The sequence below is a fragment of the Antennarius striatus genome, chromosome 11, assembly GCF_040054535.1.
Source record: "Antennarius striatus isolate MH-2024 chromosome 11, ASM4005453v1, whole genome shotgun sequence".
Lineage (NCBI taxonomy): Eukaryota > Metazoa > Chordata > Actinopteri > Lophiiformes > Antennariidae > Antennarius > Antennarius striatus.
Window position 1 is genome coordinate 15,872,801 of NC_090786.1, and position 12,248 is coordinate 15,885,048.

General features: G+C 42.3%; 1 protein-coding gene across 1 annotated transcript in view; it reads left to right on the forward strand.

Moving 5' to 3' along the window:
* Positions 1–392: 392 nt before the first annotated feature.
* Positions 393–12,248, forward strand: part of itga9 (integrin, alpha 9) — a 48,442-nt gene continuing 36,586 nt past the window's right edge. The window contains exons 1-10 of the mRNA XM_068327118.1: positions 393–789; positions 1,038–1,165; positions 2,673–2,770; positions 4,655–4,778; positions 7,261–7,328; positions 9,934–10,063; positions 10,137–10,222; positions 10,317–10,379; positions 10,839–10,976; positions 11,342–11,447. Coding sequence (XP_068183219.1) covers positions 599–789; positions 1,038–1,165; positions 2,673–2,770; positions 4,655–4,778; positions 7,261–7,328; positions 9,934–10,063; positions 10,137–10,222; positions 10,317–10,379; positions 10,839–10,976; positions 11,342–11,447 — 1,132 coding nt within the window. The 5' untranslated portion in view covers positions 393–598. The remainder of the gene's footprint in view (positions 790–1,037; positions 1,166–2,672; positions 2,771–4,654; positions 4,779–7,260; positions 7,329–9,933; positions 10,064–10,136; positions 10,223–10,316; positions 10,380–10,838; positions 10,977–11,341; positions 11,448–12,248) is intronic.

Consider the following 12,248-nt stretch of genomic DNA (forward strand, 5'->3'; position numbering starts at 1 on the left):
CTTTAAATCAGCAACCTGATCAAAAACTTTTCATGTGAAAAATGTAGATTTTATCCTTCCTGAGTGGGACGAGACGATAGGTGGCAGCAATGCGCAGTCGCGTCAAGGTGAGGAGATCCCCACGGGTGAAACGTGATGCTCTGCGCCTCCAAACCATTCGCGTCCCACCGTGACCGCGTTAACCGAGTCGGTTCCAGGATGAAAACACATCTTCCGGTTTTCCTTTCACATTAAAACACCTCCACCAGCTCGGGTTGAGGAGAAGCTTTTATTTTAAAGTAGAATTTGACCTCATTTCCGGTCTGTCCCCCGCTACCGCCCGATAACTTCACAGAATCGGTCACATTTATCTCCAGGACAGGGAGGTTTGCGAGCAAAGATTTTGACACAGAATGGAGAGAAGCTGACGCACCGTTATTTCCCGGACCGTTAACTCTCCTCCTCTCGCTCTCCCTCATGCCCGCACAGCCTTTATGTTGCTTCAGACCAGGAGGAAATAAGAACTAGACACTTTTGTAACAGTTTTTCCATTGAAGAGCCCGACAATTCCTCTTTAAACTTTTTTTTTTTTTTTGGACACTTTATCGCGTTATTACGCATGATGCGCAAAGGGATGGCTTCTCTTCGGAGACATAAAACAGGATTACAAAATGTTTTTTATGTCTATCTCTCCGTTTCAGTGGCGTATTCTTACAATATAGACTTGGAACATCCTTTGGTGTTCCGCGGTCCGAGTTCTAGTTTTTTTGGCTACTCTGTTCTGGAGCATTATCATGACAGCACACGATGGTGAGTCCCGTGTTCCAGTGGTTCTTGGACAGATTCCTATTTTATGCAACTGATGCAATGAATATGTAATTTTGAAGAACTGCTCTGGAGCTCTCGAAAGCAGTGGCCCATAAATGCAAAGTAATAATTGGTAACATTCTGTATGAGAAGCACTTTCTGTCCGTGCTGTAACTTAATCACTGCTGTAAAGTTCTGTAAAGTTGGGTTGTGGGGTGTCCCATCCTCTCCCCTTCTTTCTGTGTCTTCAGGGTAATAGTTGGGGCTCCCAGGGCGAACTCCACCTACAGTAGCTTTGTGCGCTCCCCTGGAGCTGTGTTCAAGTGTCGGGTCCACAGTAACCCGGAGCGCCGCTGCACAGAGATGGATCTGGGAAGAGGTCAGTCACCGCCGGCTGCAGCATGAGTACAACACACACACACACACACACACACACACACACACACACACACACACACACACACACACACACACACACACACACACACACACACACACACACACACACACACACACACACACACACACACACACACACACACACACACACACACACACACACACACAGTCTCTCCTTCTCAGGAGTTCTCAGCAGCTTTTCCTCTTCCACTCTTTGCATGAACTCCCCCAAGCATCTGTTTTGTTTTATCAGAATAATGCAGCCTTATACAGCTCTCAACAGTACTATAGTTGTTCTGTTAGTCCTGGACCTGCTATATGAAGACATGTAAAAAGGAAAAAAAAAGGGGGGGATTCTGTGTAGGGAGGTCCATAAATATTTTTAAATTTTGATTTATGCTCCTGCTAATATTTTCCAAGCACATGAGCCAAAACGTCGACCCACCCGCCCCCATCCAAAAGCCGAGCCCCGGGCTCTTTTCTTGTGGTCAGGAACGGGGCTCAGGCACAGCTTTAATATTAACCTCTGCGCTCAGTCAATGTGTCACCAGAAAAAAAGGAAACACACACACACACACACACACACACACACACCATCAGAGCAAGCTGTTGTACTCGGTGATCACGGGCCAGCGGAGCTGAACTTTGATGGGCCCCTAGGGGCCGACAACACACTGAGACACAACTGCATACCTCTGTGCTGAATCAACAGGGAGGAAGAGAATAAAACTTAAGGATGGGGGAAATCTAAATTTAGACTCTGGAAGCCCGTCTTTATCGTTTATTTTGCCTTCCTCCTCCAGATTAAGCCTGTTTATATAAACTGTAGTCTTAGTGGCTGCATGCTCTTCATCATTCTTTTTATTTATGATCTTCATAAACCGATACGTAGTTCACTGTCAGTATTGGTTTACCAAACAAAATGAGATACACATCATTAAATCATGCAGGAAGTTATTTGTATTTTGTCATCTGGCCGTTTGACGTTTGGTTAATTTCCTTTGATGCTATGAAACTGTTGTTTGTATATTTCATTCCTTTCTATTATTGCCAAAATCAATCAAAAGTAATTGATACACTCATTTATAAAAAAAAAACAACAACCTTTAAGCTTTTTTAAAATTAATAAACATTAATAAACTTAGACTGTTTATGTTATGTGTGTTTTTATTTAAAAGAAATGCTTTCCCGCCAAATAATTGTTAGATGTAGTCAGAACAGCTTTCATTTTAACCTAAAAACTTAGTGTTGTTTGTTGTTTGGTAATAATACTCAATAGAAGCTTGTGTATTTTATAAATTATTTCTTTATTTGAGTAAATATTACTGAGGAAGTTATAACAGCTGTTAAATAAAAAAATATCTCTGGTGAATTAGTTCAGAGGACAGACATGAAAAATAAAGCCTTACAAGTAACAAGTTTCTTGATCAGAGACATCCGCCGTCCAAATGGCTTAATGTCTACAAACTGTTCTCTTTGTCTTTCAGGAAACAAGCCGTGTGGGAAGACATGCCAGGAAAACAGGGATGACGAGTGGATGGGGGTCAGCCTGGCTCGCCAGGACAGGGCCAACGGCAAAGTCCTGGTGGGCTCACAACACCACAGTCACTGCAGCAAATTGTTAAATATGACACGTGTAAACTGGTGAAAACAGATGTAATTATACCAACATCATTATGTTCAACGAACCACAACTGGTCTCAGCATTACAGCCCTCCTTCAGCAAAAACACTTTTCATTCCATTCTCACTTACATGCTTCTCAGCTTCTTGTAAAAAGTCAAATGAAATAATTTTTTTTCCTGCATTTTCTCAGCTGGATTAACAATGAAAGTCACCCAGCTTTCATTATTGCAGTGTGATTGCATAATACTGTTAAACATTTACCTCATGTCTACAGCTGGACATGTCAGTGGAAGAGGTTATGTCAAGAGTGGATTGTTGTTTATTAAAAGTGAGAGAGGGATTTGGAGAAATGGACTAACTAGTGGTGTTAATCCCAGAGGTGCTTGGCTGGGTATTTGCAGGATCACTGGGCAGCTGGCAGAGTTTGTTTAGGTTTCAGCCTCTCTGTGGTGGTCCCTTCCAAGAGCAGCGCTTCAGTAAACATTGACCCCTCCGTCTCATGTATGGTGGGGCACAAGCAGCCATCCAGGACAGTTTGAGGATGGCTTGTGGCTCCAAAACTCCCCATGACAGGAGTGAATGCGTTCACTACCTGTTGTCGAGCCGCCTCCTGAAGAAATCACAAGAAGTCATCCGTCTGCAGACGTCCAGATCGCTGTTGGGTCTATTAAAACTCTAGTCTTCTCAATATGTTTTCCTTTGGTTCACTTTATTTCGACCTCGGTGGAATGTATTGGCAAGACTTTCAAACAATTACCCCTGGCTACACTCCTTGGTTTTCTCGGAGTTCTGTGCACTCGTTGGCGGCAGAGACGGGATTATGATGAAAGAAAGGTGGTGGCTCTCTGGAGCCATGTGCTCGGAATACTGACTCTTTTTGTTTTTTTGTGCTATGTCTGAATAGAATCACGTTTCTGTGCAACGGGGGGGGGGCTGCTTTGCAGATGTGTATTTTTGGTGATTCATCAGCTTTTCTTGCCTTTTGAGTGAACAGGAACATGACAACATCACAGACCCCCATCCTACCCACAAACGTCTTCTCTGCTGCCTCGGCGGGACTTGTCAGCTGCTCCAAGAGCTCCTTTCCCTACTTTGATGCCAGCTGATTGATGCTGTTCCAAATGAACTGCCCCCACTCAGGAGAAACAGTTCATACATACACTGAGAGTTAATGCCAGCGTGAGCCAAGCTGTCCTCTAAAACACAAGGGTTTCTGCACGTAGCCTCTCGTTTCCAGCCCATCATCTGATGCTCAGTGTGTGCTCACAATTGGCTAAGCTCTTATATTCATTTAGATTGGCTGTGTGCACCAGCGTGGAGGGGGCTGGAGGGGTGAAACCATGTGAGAGGAAATGAAGTGAACTTTTTATGCAATAGACATCCTGATCTGTCCTCAGAGCCACAACACCCCCCCCCCTCTCCATACTAAATTACTACCACATTTACACATTTAGGCAGTCTGAAATCTAGCCTGTGCTGTCCTGTTTGCTTACTGATCTGAAGAATGTTTTATGGTGAAAGTAAAATATTATTTTGCGAATTCCTCAGTATTAAAACTGCTGTGTAATAAAGCAAAGCAGGATTCCATTTTTCTTTAGCTGTCTGAACTTTCGGCCTCTCTTGCTGATCTGTTTTGTAAATTAAAACTCTTAATACACAAATGTGAGGAGTTTTTTTGTACGTGTAGGACCACAGTCCTGAAGCTGCAGCTGAGGCTGAGCTGTGACGGTCAGGGTTGTGGGTTCCTCCTCTCATCAATGGTTATCATTCGTCAAGCAGAGATCCACTGACTCCAGTGGTTAAAGTATCTCTGAACTTTTTCCATTCATGCTTTTCTCTCGCAGGCCTGTGCTCACCGGTGGAAAAACGTCTTCTACCGTTCAGAGCAAATCCTTCCCCATGGATACTGCGCCATCATCCCCCCCACCCTTCAGGGCAGGACCAAACCCCTCATTCCCTGTTATGAAGGTACAGTGAAATAATTCATCCAGCCATCCAATACGTTCATGTTACACAACAACAATAAAAGACAGTAAACTGTTCCTGAAATTTGGCTATTAGTTTAATTGAACATTAAATTTTGGGAGCCTGAGAATATAAAAACGTTTTAAAATGAGCAAAAAAAATTATAAATGTCATCTTACTGCCACAGTGTAAATGGGCAAAATAAAACTTCTCTCAAAGTGATGATGTGAAAGCATTCTTATTAGGTAATAATAGGTGCTCGTATGCAGAAGCCTATGAACAGACATAGTTAAAATGTCTGGTTTTGTTTGTGGTGCAGATCCTACTGCATTCAATAAAATGCATACTACAGGGCTTTTTCCCATTTTGGCAGTGATTGTTTCCAAAACATTTTAAAATCAAAGTAAAAATAGTTCCAAACTGAACTAAACCGTTGTTGTGGAAACAGAACTTCCTTGTGAAGAGACCTCAGAGACAAGTTCAAACCATGCTTAGGTCTCACCTCCACACAGGAACATCACACGAAAGAATGAATGAATGTATGAATGAATGAATGAATGAATAAATGGATGGATGGATGGACAGATGGATGGATGGATGGATGGATGGATGGATGGATGGATGGATGGATGGATGAACGACTGACTCCCTGACATGGCAAAAATGTCAGCTTTACAGTTTTGTCTCAGAAATTTTCACATGATCATTGAATGCAGCCATGACAGCATCTAAAATAGTTTCCAATCAATTTAACATCACAGTGCATGTGTGTGTGTGTGTGTGTGTGTGTGTGTGTGTGTGTGTGTGTGTGTGTGTGTGTGTGTGTGTGTGTGTGTGTGTGTGGCTATTATTATCATTAGCACATACTGTAGCTCAAAGTACTGCTATGCCAAAGCACAGTCTCACTGACCTGCAGTAGGCAGTAGACTAGTCATTTATTTCTTATTTCTGTTTTTCTAAATATTATTTAGTTTTCACCAGACATGACAATAAAATCAACCAGAGGCAAGACAAATAGAAAATACCACCCACCCTCTCACCCCTCAGAGCAGCTGTGGCCACAAAAAATGATATAAAGTAAGAACAGGGGACATGTCGTATGGAAAATTTAGCATGTAACCATGGTAATCCTTAAAATCCCCAACAGCTAAAGGCACCGCTTCATTCCTTTACTGAAAGAAACTGAATAGTATCTGAGAACTAATGTGGAAATAAAACCCTCTCCCAGCTTAATCTGACTTCTAACCATGGGGGGAAAAAAAATAAAAAAGAGCAAAACCTTTCCTAAAAACTAAAAGTTACCACCTGATGTGGTGAATGATGCATGTGTGATGGTCAATGAAAAAATATGAAACTGTTTGGAGTTATGCTCCAGAAATAAAACTTGACAGCCGGCCAGCTGGAACCCATTCCTACAGCCCCCCCCCCCTTTGGCTTCATTCAGGGTGGAGGAAGAAAATATAAAGGGGATAAATAAGTAAAGTAACAGCATACTTTAGATGATGATGATTATTATTATTATTATATCAATAATAATAATAATAATAGTATTATTATGTACGTTTTCTTATCCCATCTAATACCAGATTCATGTCGGGACCTCTTTAGGGGTCCAGACCACCGGGTCGAGAACCCCTGCTTTGCTCCTTGTGTATTTTCACGTTTTATCAGGGCACGTGATCTCTCTGTGCAAAGCCACACATCTGCTTCTGGTCTCTGATTGGTGTTTTGGTAGCATGAGAGCCTTGAAGTGTGATCTGGCTTCCTCTGTCCAACACGAGTACTTTATCAAGAGCCAGCTCCCACTACTGAGGAAGGCATAGATATTCACACTGAATTTACGAGCACTTGTCCAGCAGAGGTGATCTAAAAAGGATTTGGATTTATTTTCTCAAAATCAGGAAACTCTTTTAATAAGGGCTGAAATGTTAGGTGGAGAAATCAGATTTTCTCATGACTAAATTAAATCCATTTGGGCTGTGGGTTGTTTGCCTCCGCCGCCTGTTTCCTTTTAAATGATCTGAAGTTCCATTCAAAAAAGTAATTTGCTGCATAACATTTTACGCTGACTCATGCAAATGTGCCCCTCTCATGTCTGAATATGTGACTCGGAGCTTTTTTATCAAAGGCTGCTTTGCAGCTTAATTGTGCTCCAGTTGGGATTTCACTTCCTTCCGTAATTCTTCTGTCCAACAGTTCAGAGCAGCCAGACTTACTTTTCATGGGACCCAGTTTACAATGCATTCTGCTCAAATCCAAGCTCAATATTTCTGTAACCTGAGACCACAGTTGCCCTCCTCAAAAGTACGTGGTCGTCTCATTGAATGTGTTGTTGTACCCCTTCTCTCAGTCTGCTTTCTGCCCCCAGATTCCTGGTGGAAGGGACTGGAACTTTGACTAGCTCCATATGGAATGCAGGAAAAACTCCAGTAAATACTGGCTCAAGCACACAGTGAAATAATTTGTGGTTTGTTTTTTCTTGCAGACTATAAGCAGAGGTATGGAGAAGAGCACGGCTCATGCCAAGCAGGGATAGCCGGAGTTTTTACGGAGGTCAGTGAGCGTGTGTGTGTGTCCATCTTCTTAAGACATGTAACACTTTCTTATTAATTTAAACATGGAAGGAATTCCTTGTTCTCCAAAAGAGACAAACTGTTTGTGTGGAGCATCGTGGAGCCTCCTCGCTAACCGGAGTCATGCATGTCTTTCCTGCTGTCTCTTTTTATCAGGAGCCTCATTTCTCACTCGAAAGTATGATTACCATTAACATTACCACATGCCTAATGTTTCAAAGAAGCGTTTTCTCTCCATCTGCGTTGACACTGACTCTCTGGTAATGTGGGGATAGTTAGCAGGGACATTATATGCGTGTGGTTGAGGGGGATTTTTCCCACTAAGTTGTTTAAGCAGTCAACTGACGTGGAAAATCTGAATTCTCTACAGATAGATGTACAGTACGGTGTATGAATTAAAGCAGCCGGTGATCTGCTGACTGGCTGACTGATAGTGGCACATTCATGGAGCATTTTTTATAGGGAGATACTGCAGGAAGGGCTGCAGTGACCTCACTGACCTGCTGCAATTCCACAAGATAAAGATGCATTGCTGTTTTCTCCGAAACACAAGGTTCAGGATTAAATAATGACGTTTTGTGTCAAGTACGCTTCAGCCTCACACATCTGTGGAAGCAGATGAAAGACGAAGCAGATGCAGCGAGAAAAAGACAAAGGTCAGACGGATCTGAGGAGTGTAATGAGACCGAGTGGACTGTGGACCGTCATCGAGGCCCCAGCAGTCCCTTCGATTCAGTCAAATCTTAGACATAACCCTGAACCCTTACTTTACAGGGCGGGCCATGGAAACACACTTAAATGCTATGAATCAACCCCTAGACGTGCCAAATGTTCTCATCAAGTTTTCAATTATTATTTTCTGAGAAATTCAAAAAAATGTTGAAAGTAAAAGTAACAAAACAAATTGTGGATCTTCTTACAGACCCACAGCTAAATTGAACGGGATCTAGAAAGTTTTTATGGAGAAACCTCCTGACAATCCCATCCAACTTAAAATGGGACGGGGGTAAGAACATAATCCTCCTTGGTGGAGGTAACTAATCTAGTTTGGTCTGAAAAGATGCGCATGAGAGAAAACCTTTAAAAATCTGTCCAGCATAGACGTAATGCTTTCTATGTTTCAGCATCTTAATTCCTGCCTGATGTTTTCTGTGGGAGTCAAGGCTTGTGACGTTCCTTTACAAATATCAAGTTATGGTTACTTTTTAAACAGAATCTCTTCGGTTTTTTGGACTGTTTGACAGACAGAACAAAGAATTTAAAGACATCCTTGATCTTTGGAAAACTGAGATGTGTGATTTATCTTTTTTTTTTGTTTACTGACACTTACTACCCTTAAAGATTCAAGGAGAACACCAATAACTAAATTCATCAATCACCTGCTGCCTAAATTTATGCAAACGCATTTACAGAAACACACATGGCTTTACTTGTCAAAATTAATTTTCTGTTGTAGATACTAAAATGAAATCATTTCACCTGATCTGCCTGTTAAGTTCAGCATTTCCCCAGTGTTTTAGTACGTGTGCTTCAATCGTGTGTTTCCATGTTCTCCCTGTGTCTGTCTGGGTTCTCTCCGGGTTCTCCGGCTGCCTCCCACCTCCAAAAATATGCAGTTGGATTAGTTTCAAATTGCCCGTAGGTGTGAGTGGTTGTCTGTCTTTTGTGTGGCTCCGCGGTGCACTGGCATTGTGCCTGGAGCCTACTTCACCATAAGATATGCTACTGCAACCCCCGTGACCCATGAAAGTAGAATCATTGGATGAGAAAATGAATGAATGAATGAATGTCACTACATAAAGTTTAGTGATAAATGATGATACATTTAGTGGGTACCAAGTTTTTAATTGCAAAATGTGCTGTAGTATCAGCGGAAACTTTGTGTTACCAGTAAATAAAGCTAGAAGCTAGGGAAAAATTAAATTCTGATAATGGTTAAAAAAAAAAAAAAAACTGAAAAAAAGCAGACCTGTTCTTTTTTAAGCCTGGGGATGCATTTGTTGATCTTTTAAATCATTTAAAAGCCCCCATCTTTGAAAGAATGTGAGGAATTTAAAGAAATGATGTCCAACTGTTAAAGCTTATCCCTGCCTGAACCGTGGTGTGTTGGCCTGGTGGGGCCCAGATGTCTGACACCACAGCACAGGGGGTAAGATGCTGAATGAGGGTCCTCGCTGTGGCCCCTTGCACGTACAACATCATTAGTTAAAACCAGGAAGTGGTGAACAATGGCACATCGCCTGTATTGCAGTCGGAGCAGAGCGTCTTAATGGTTGTGTTCCGCTCTCTTTGGCAGCTGAGGTGCGTCATGACCAGAAGCTTTGAGCGACTTGCTTTACAGCTGGCCGTTCTGCCCGGCCTCTGAAATCCTCATGACATGAAAGGAGGCGGCTTCAGCTGGCGTCCCATGTGGCGGTGTGGTTAACAGCAGATAACACAAACCAGTCTGTGGTTACTGGTTAACCAGACGCTCACCCAAAAGCCCTTTTTTCCCTTTTCCTCAAAATTTCCCCTTAGCAAGGTAATGGAGTGGAAGTAGATCTTAAGTCATCTAAACGAACATGTTTTTGGGGGTTCTTTCTCAGGAGCTGGTGGTGATGGGGGCACCGGGTTCATACTACTGGACTGGGACCATCAAGGTGTACAACCTTACTTCTGACTCCTTCTACAGCCCAAACAAAGACAGCATCGACTCCCACAGATACAGCTACCTGGGTAAGGGAGTGCTGAACGCTGGATGTCAGAATGTACGGAAGAAGCTGTGATTTCTTCTTGTCTGTGTCTCCAGGTTACGCGGTGACGGCTGGACATTTCTCCTCTCCGGGTGTTGTAGACATCGCTGCGGGGGCACCTCAGCACAGCGGCTGTGGAAAAGTAAGTCATTGTATTCATTGTCCTGTTTCCACCTGTTGAGGTGAAGTCCTCTTTTGTTTTGTTGCTCACAGCTATCCATTTTTCTCCCGCGCAGGTTTATATTTTCAAAATTGATGGCTCATCTTTGGTGAAGAGTTTTCAAGCCTCAGGGAAAATGGTATGAGCTCGGATGTGGTCTCCTACGTCTGCGTTCAATCACTGTAGTAAAATACCTCGCGTCACGGCTACGGTTACAGTCTTTTTGTTCATCAGGAAGAGTATGGCAGGATTGTTTTTTAACCCAATCCTCCTTGAGGATTGTATGGTTCGTGGGATGCTTTGCAGACATGCTGCTCTAACTGCTCTGTTGTCAGAACTGCATTGTTTATGTCTGTGTTTAGACAGGGGTTTAAAGGAGGAACACTTTTGCCAAAAACCAAAGCCAGTAAGGGAGCTAATGCTTTACGTTCAGGGTAAATAAAAAGGAAGTCAGGGAAGCTTCAAGACCGAAGTTGTGTAAATATTCCTTTAATGCCGGTATGGCTATAAAAGAGGGTGAACAGCATGTCATTGGTATGAACTGAAGAAGAAGTGTCTGTGATCTGACCCATTGCTTTGTGGCTCGGCTTGGTTCCAGATGGGCTCTTACTTTGGCTCTACATTGTGTGCAGTTGATCTGAACCAGGACGGCCTGTCGGACCTGCTGGTGGGGGCACCCATGCACAGCCAGCTCCGGGACGAGGGCCAGGTGTCTGTGTACCTCAGCAAGGGCAATGTGAGTGGGATCTGTGGGTCAGTGGGGCCGTGGGGCCGTGGGGCCATTACTTACAGATTTTTGTCTGCAGGATCTCCCACCCCGCTCTCTGAATCACACATTTCTGTACTGTTTGTATTGTCTGATGTGCTCATCAGTCCAACCTGGTTTGCTATCTTGATACACAGGGACCTTATTTAACCAACCAGGGTATTTACTTCACAACTGTTGTGTTTTTTCAGTTGCTTGGATAAAATGTTAGTAACTGGGTCAAAAATGTTATTTAACAAAATCTGTGGTGGTTTAATTTTAGCAGCTCTTAGCAGCTCCCTTCCTTCTTGTCAGCCCAGTTTCTTACCAGCTATGTTTCCTGTTGCTGTTTCCAGGGGGTGATGGAGGAGGAAGTTGTTTTGAGTGGTGACAATGCATTCAATGCACACTTTGGAGAATGCATTACCGCCATCGGGGACATAGACGACGATGGCTATCAAGGTCAGTTTCATCATCCGCTGAATTTTGCCCAGTTGTCACTATGGATATTCCAATGCAGCGTTATTCCAAGAAGGATTAGAACAGAAGAACATCCATTTGTGAAAATGTGATGTTTACAGTCTGTAAGATGCAGTTAAATCTTTGCTGCCTCTGCCAACTTCTCAACTGCAAGTAAAGACTATGAAGGAAAATAATAGTTCATATAAGAACTGCACCCACCTAGATTTTTATATTGATTTTGTTCAATTATATATTCATCTATTACTAGGATTTTTAATATGTAGCCATCAAAATGTGTATATCTTTATCAATTATAAGAACTTTGATTAAATGATAAAATAAGTGATTGTTTATTGCCTACAGTGATTAACTATTTACTTTTGGGATGCTATGGGCATATCAAATCAGCTTCTTCCTCCAACAAAACTTTATTAAAGTATTAAAACATATAATAATATAATATTTGCAACCTTTAATAATGACCATTCATTACTTACTATAAATTTTTACCTAAATTTTTTTAGAGTATATATTACTTTTTATGTATTAAAGAGACTTTCCTGGGTTGTGTTCAAAATAAATATATTTGAAAAGGTGAGAACTGAGAAACAGAAAGAAAAGTTTTAGATGGGGATCCTGACCCTCAGGTTGGGGCCATCAGTGGATCAAAACATTAAACTGAGGGGCTGCAAAAAACAAAAGTATTTGTCAATTTCTGTCTCGCTTTTTTTGTGAAAATGTTCTCAAAAATCTCCATCTGGAAGTCTGTGTCAAAGGTTCATGAGCAGACACTGATTTGAT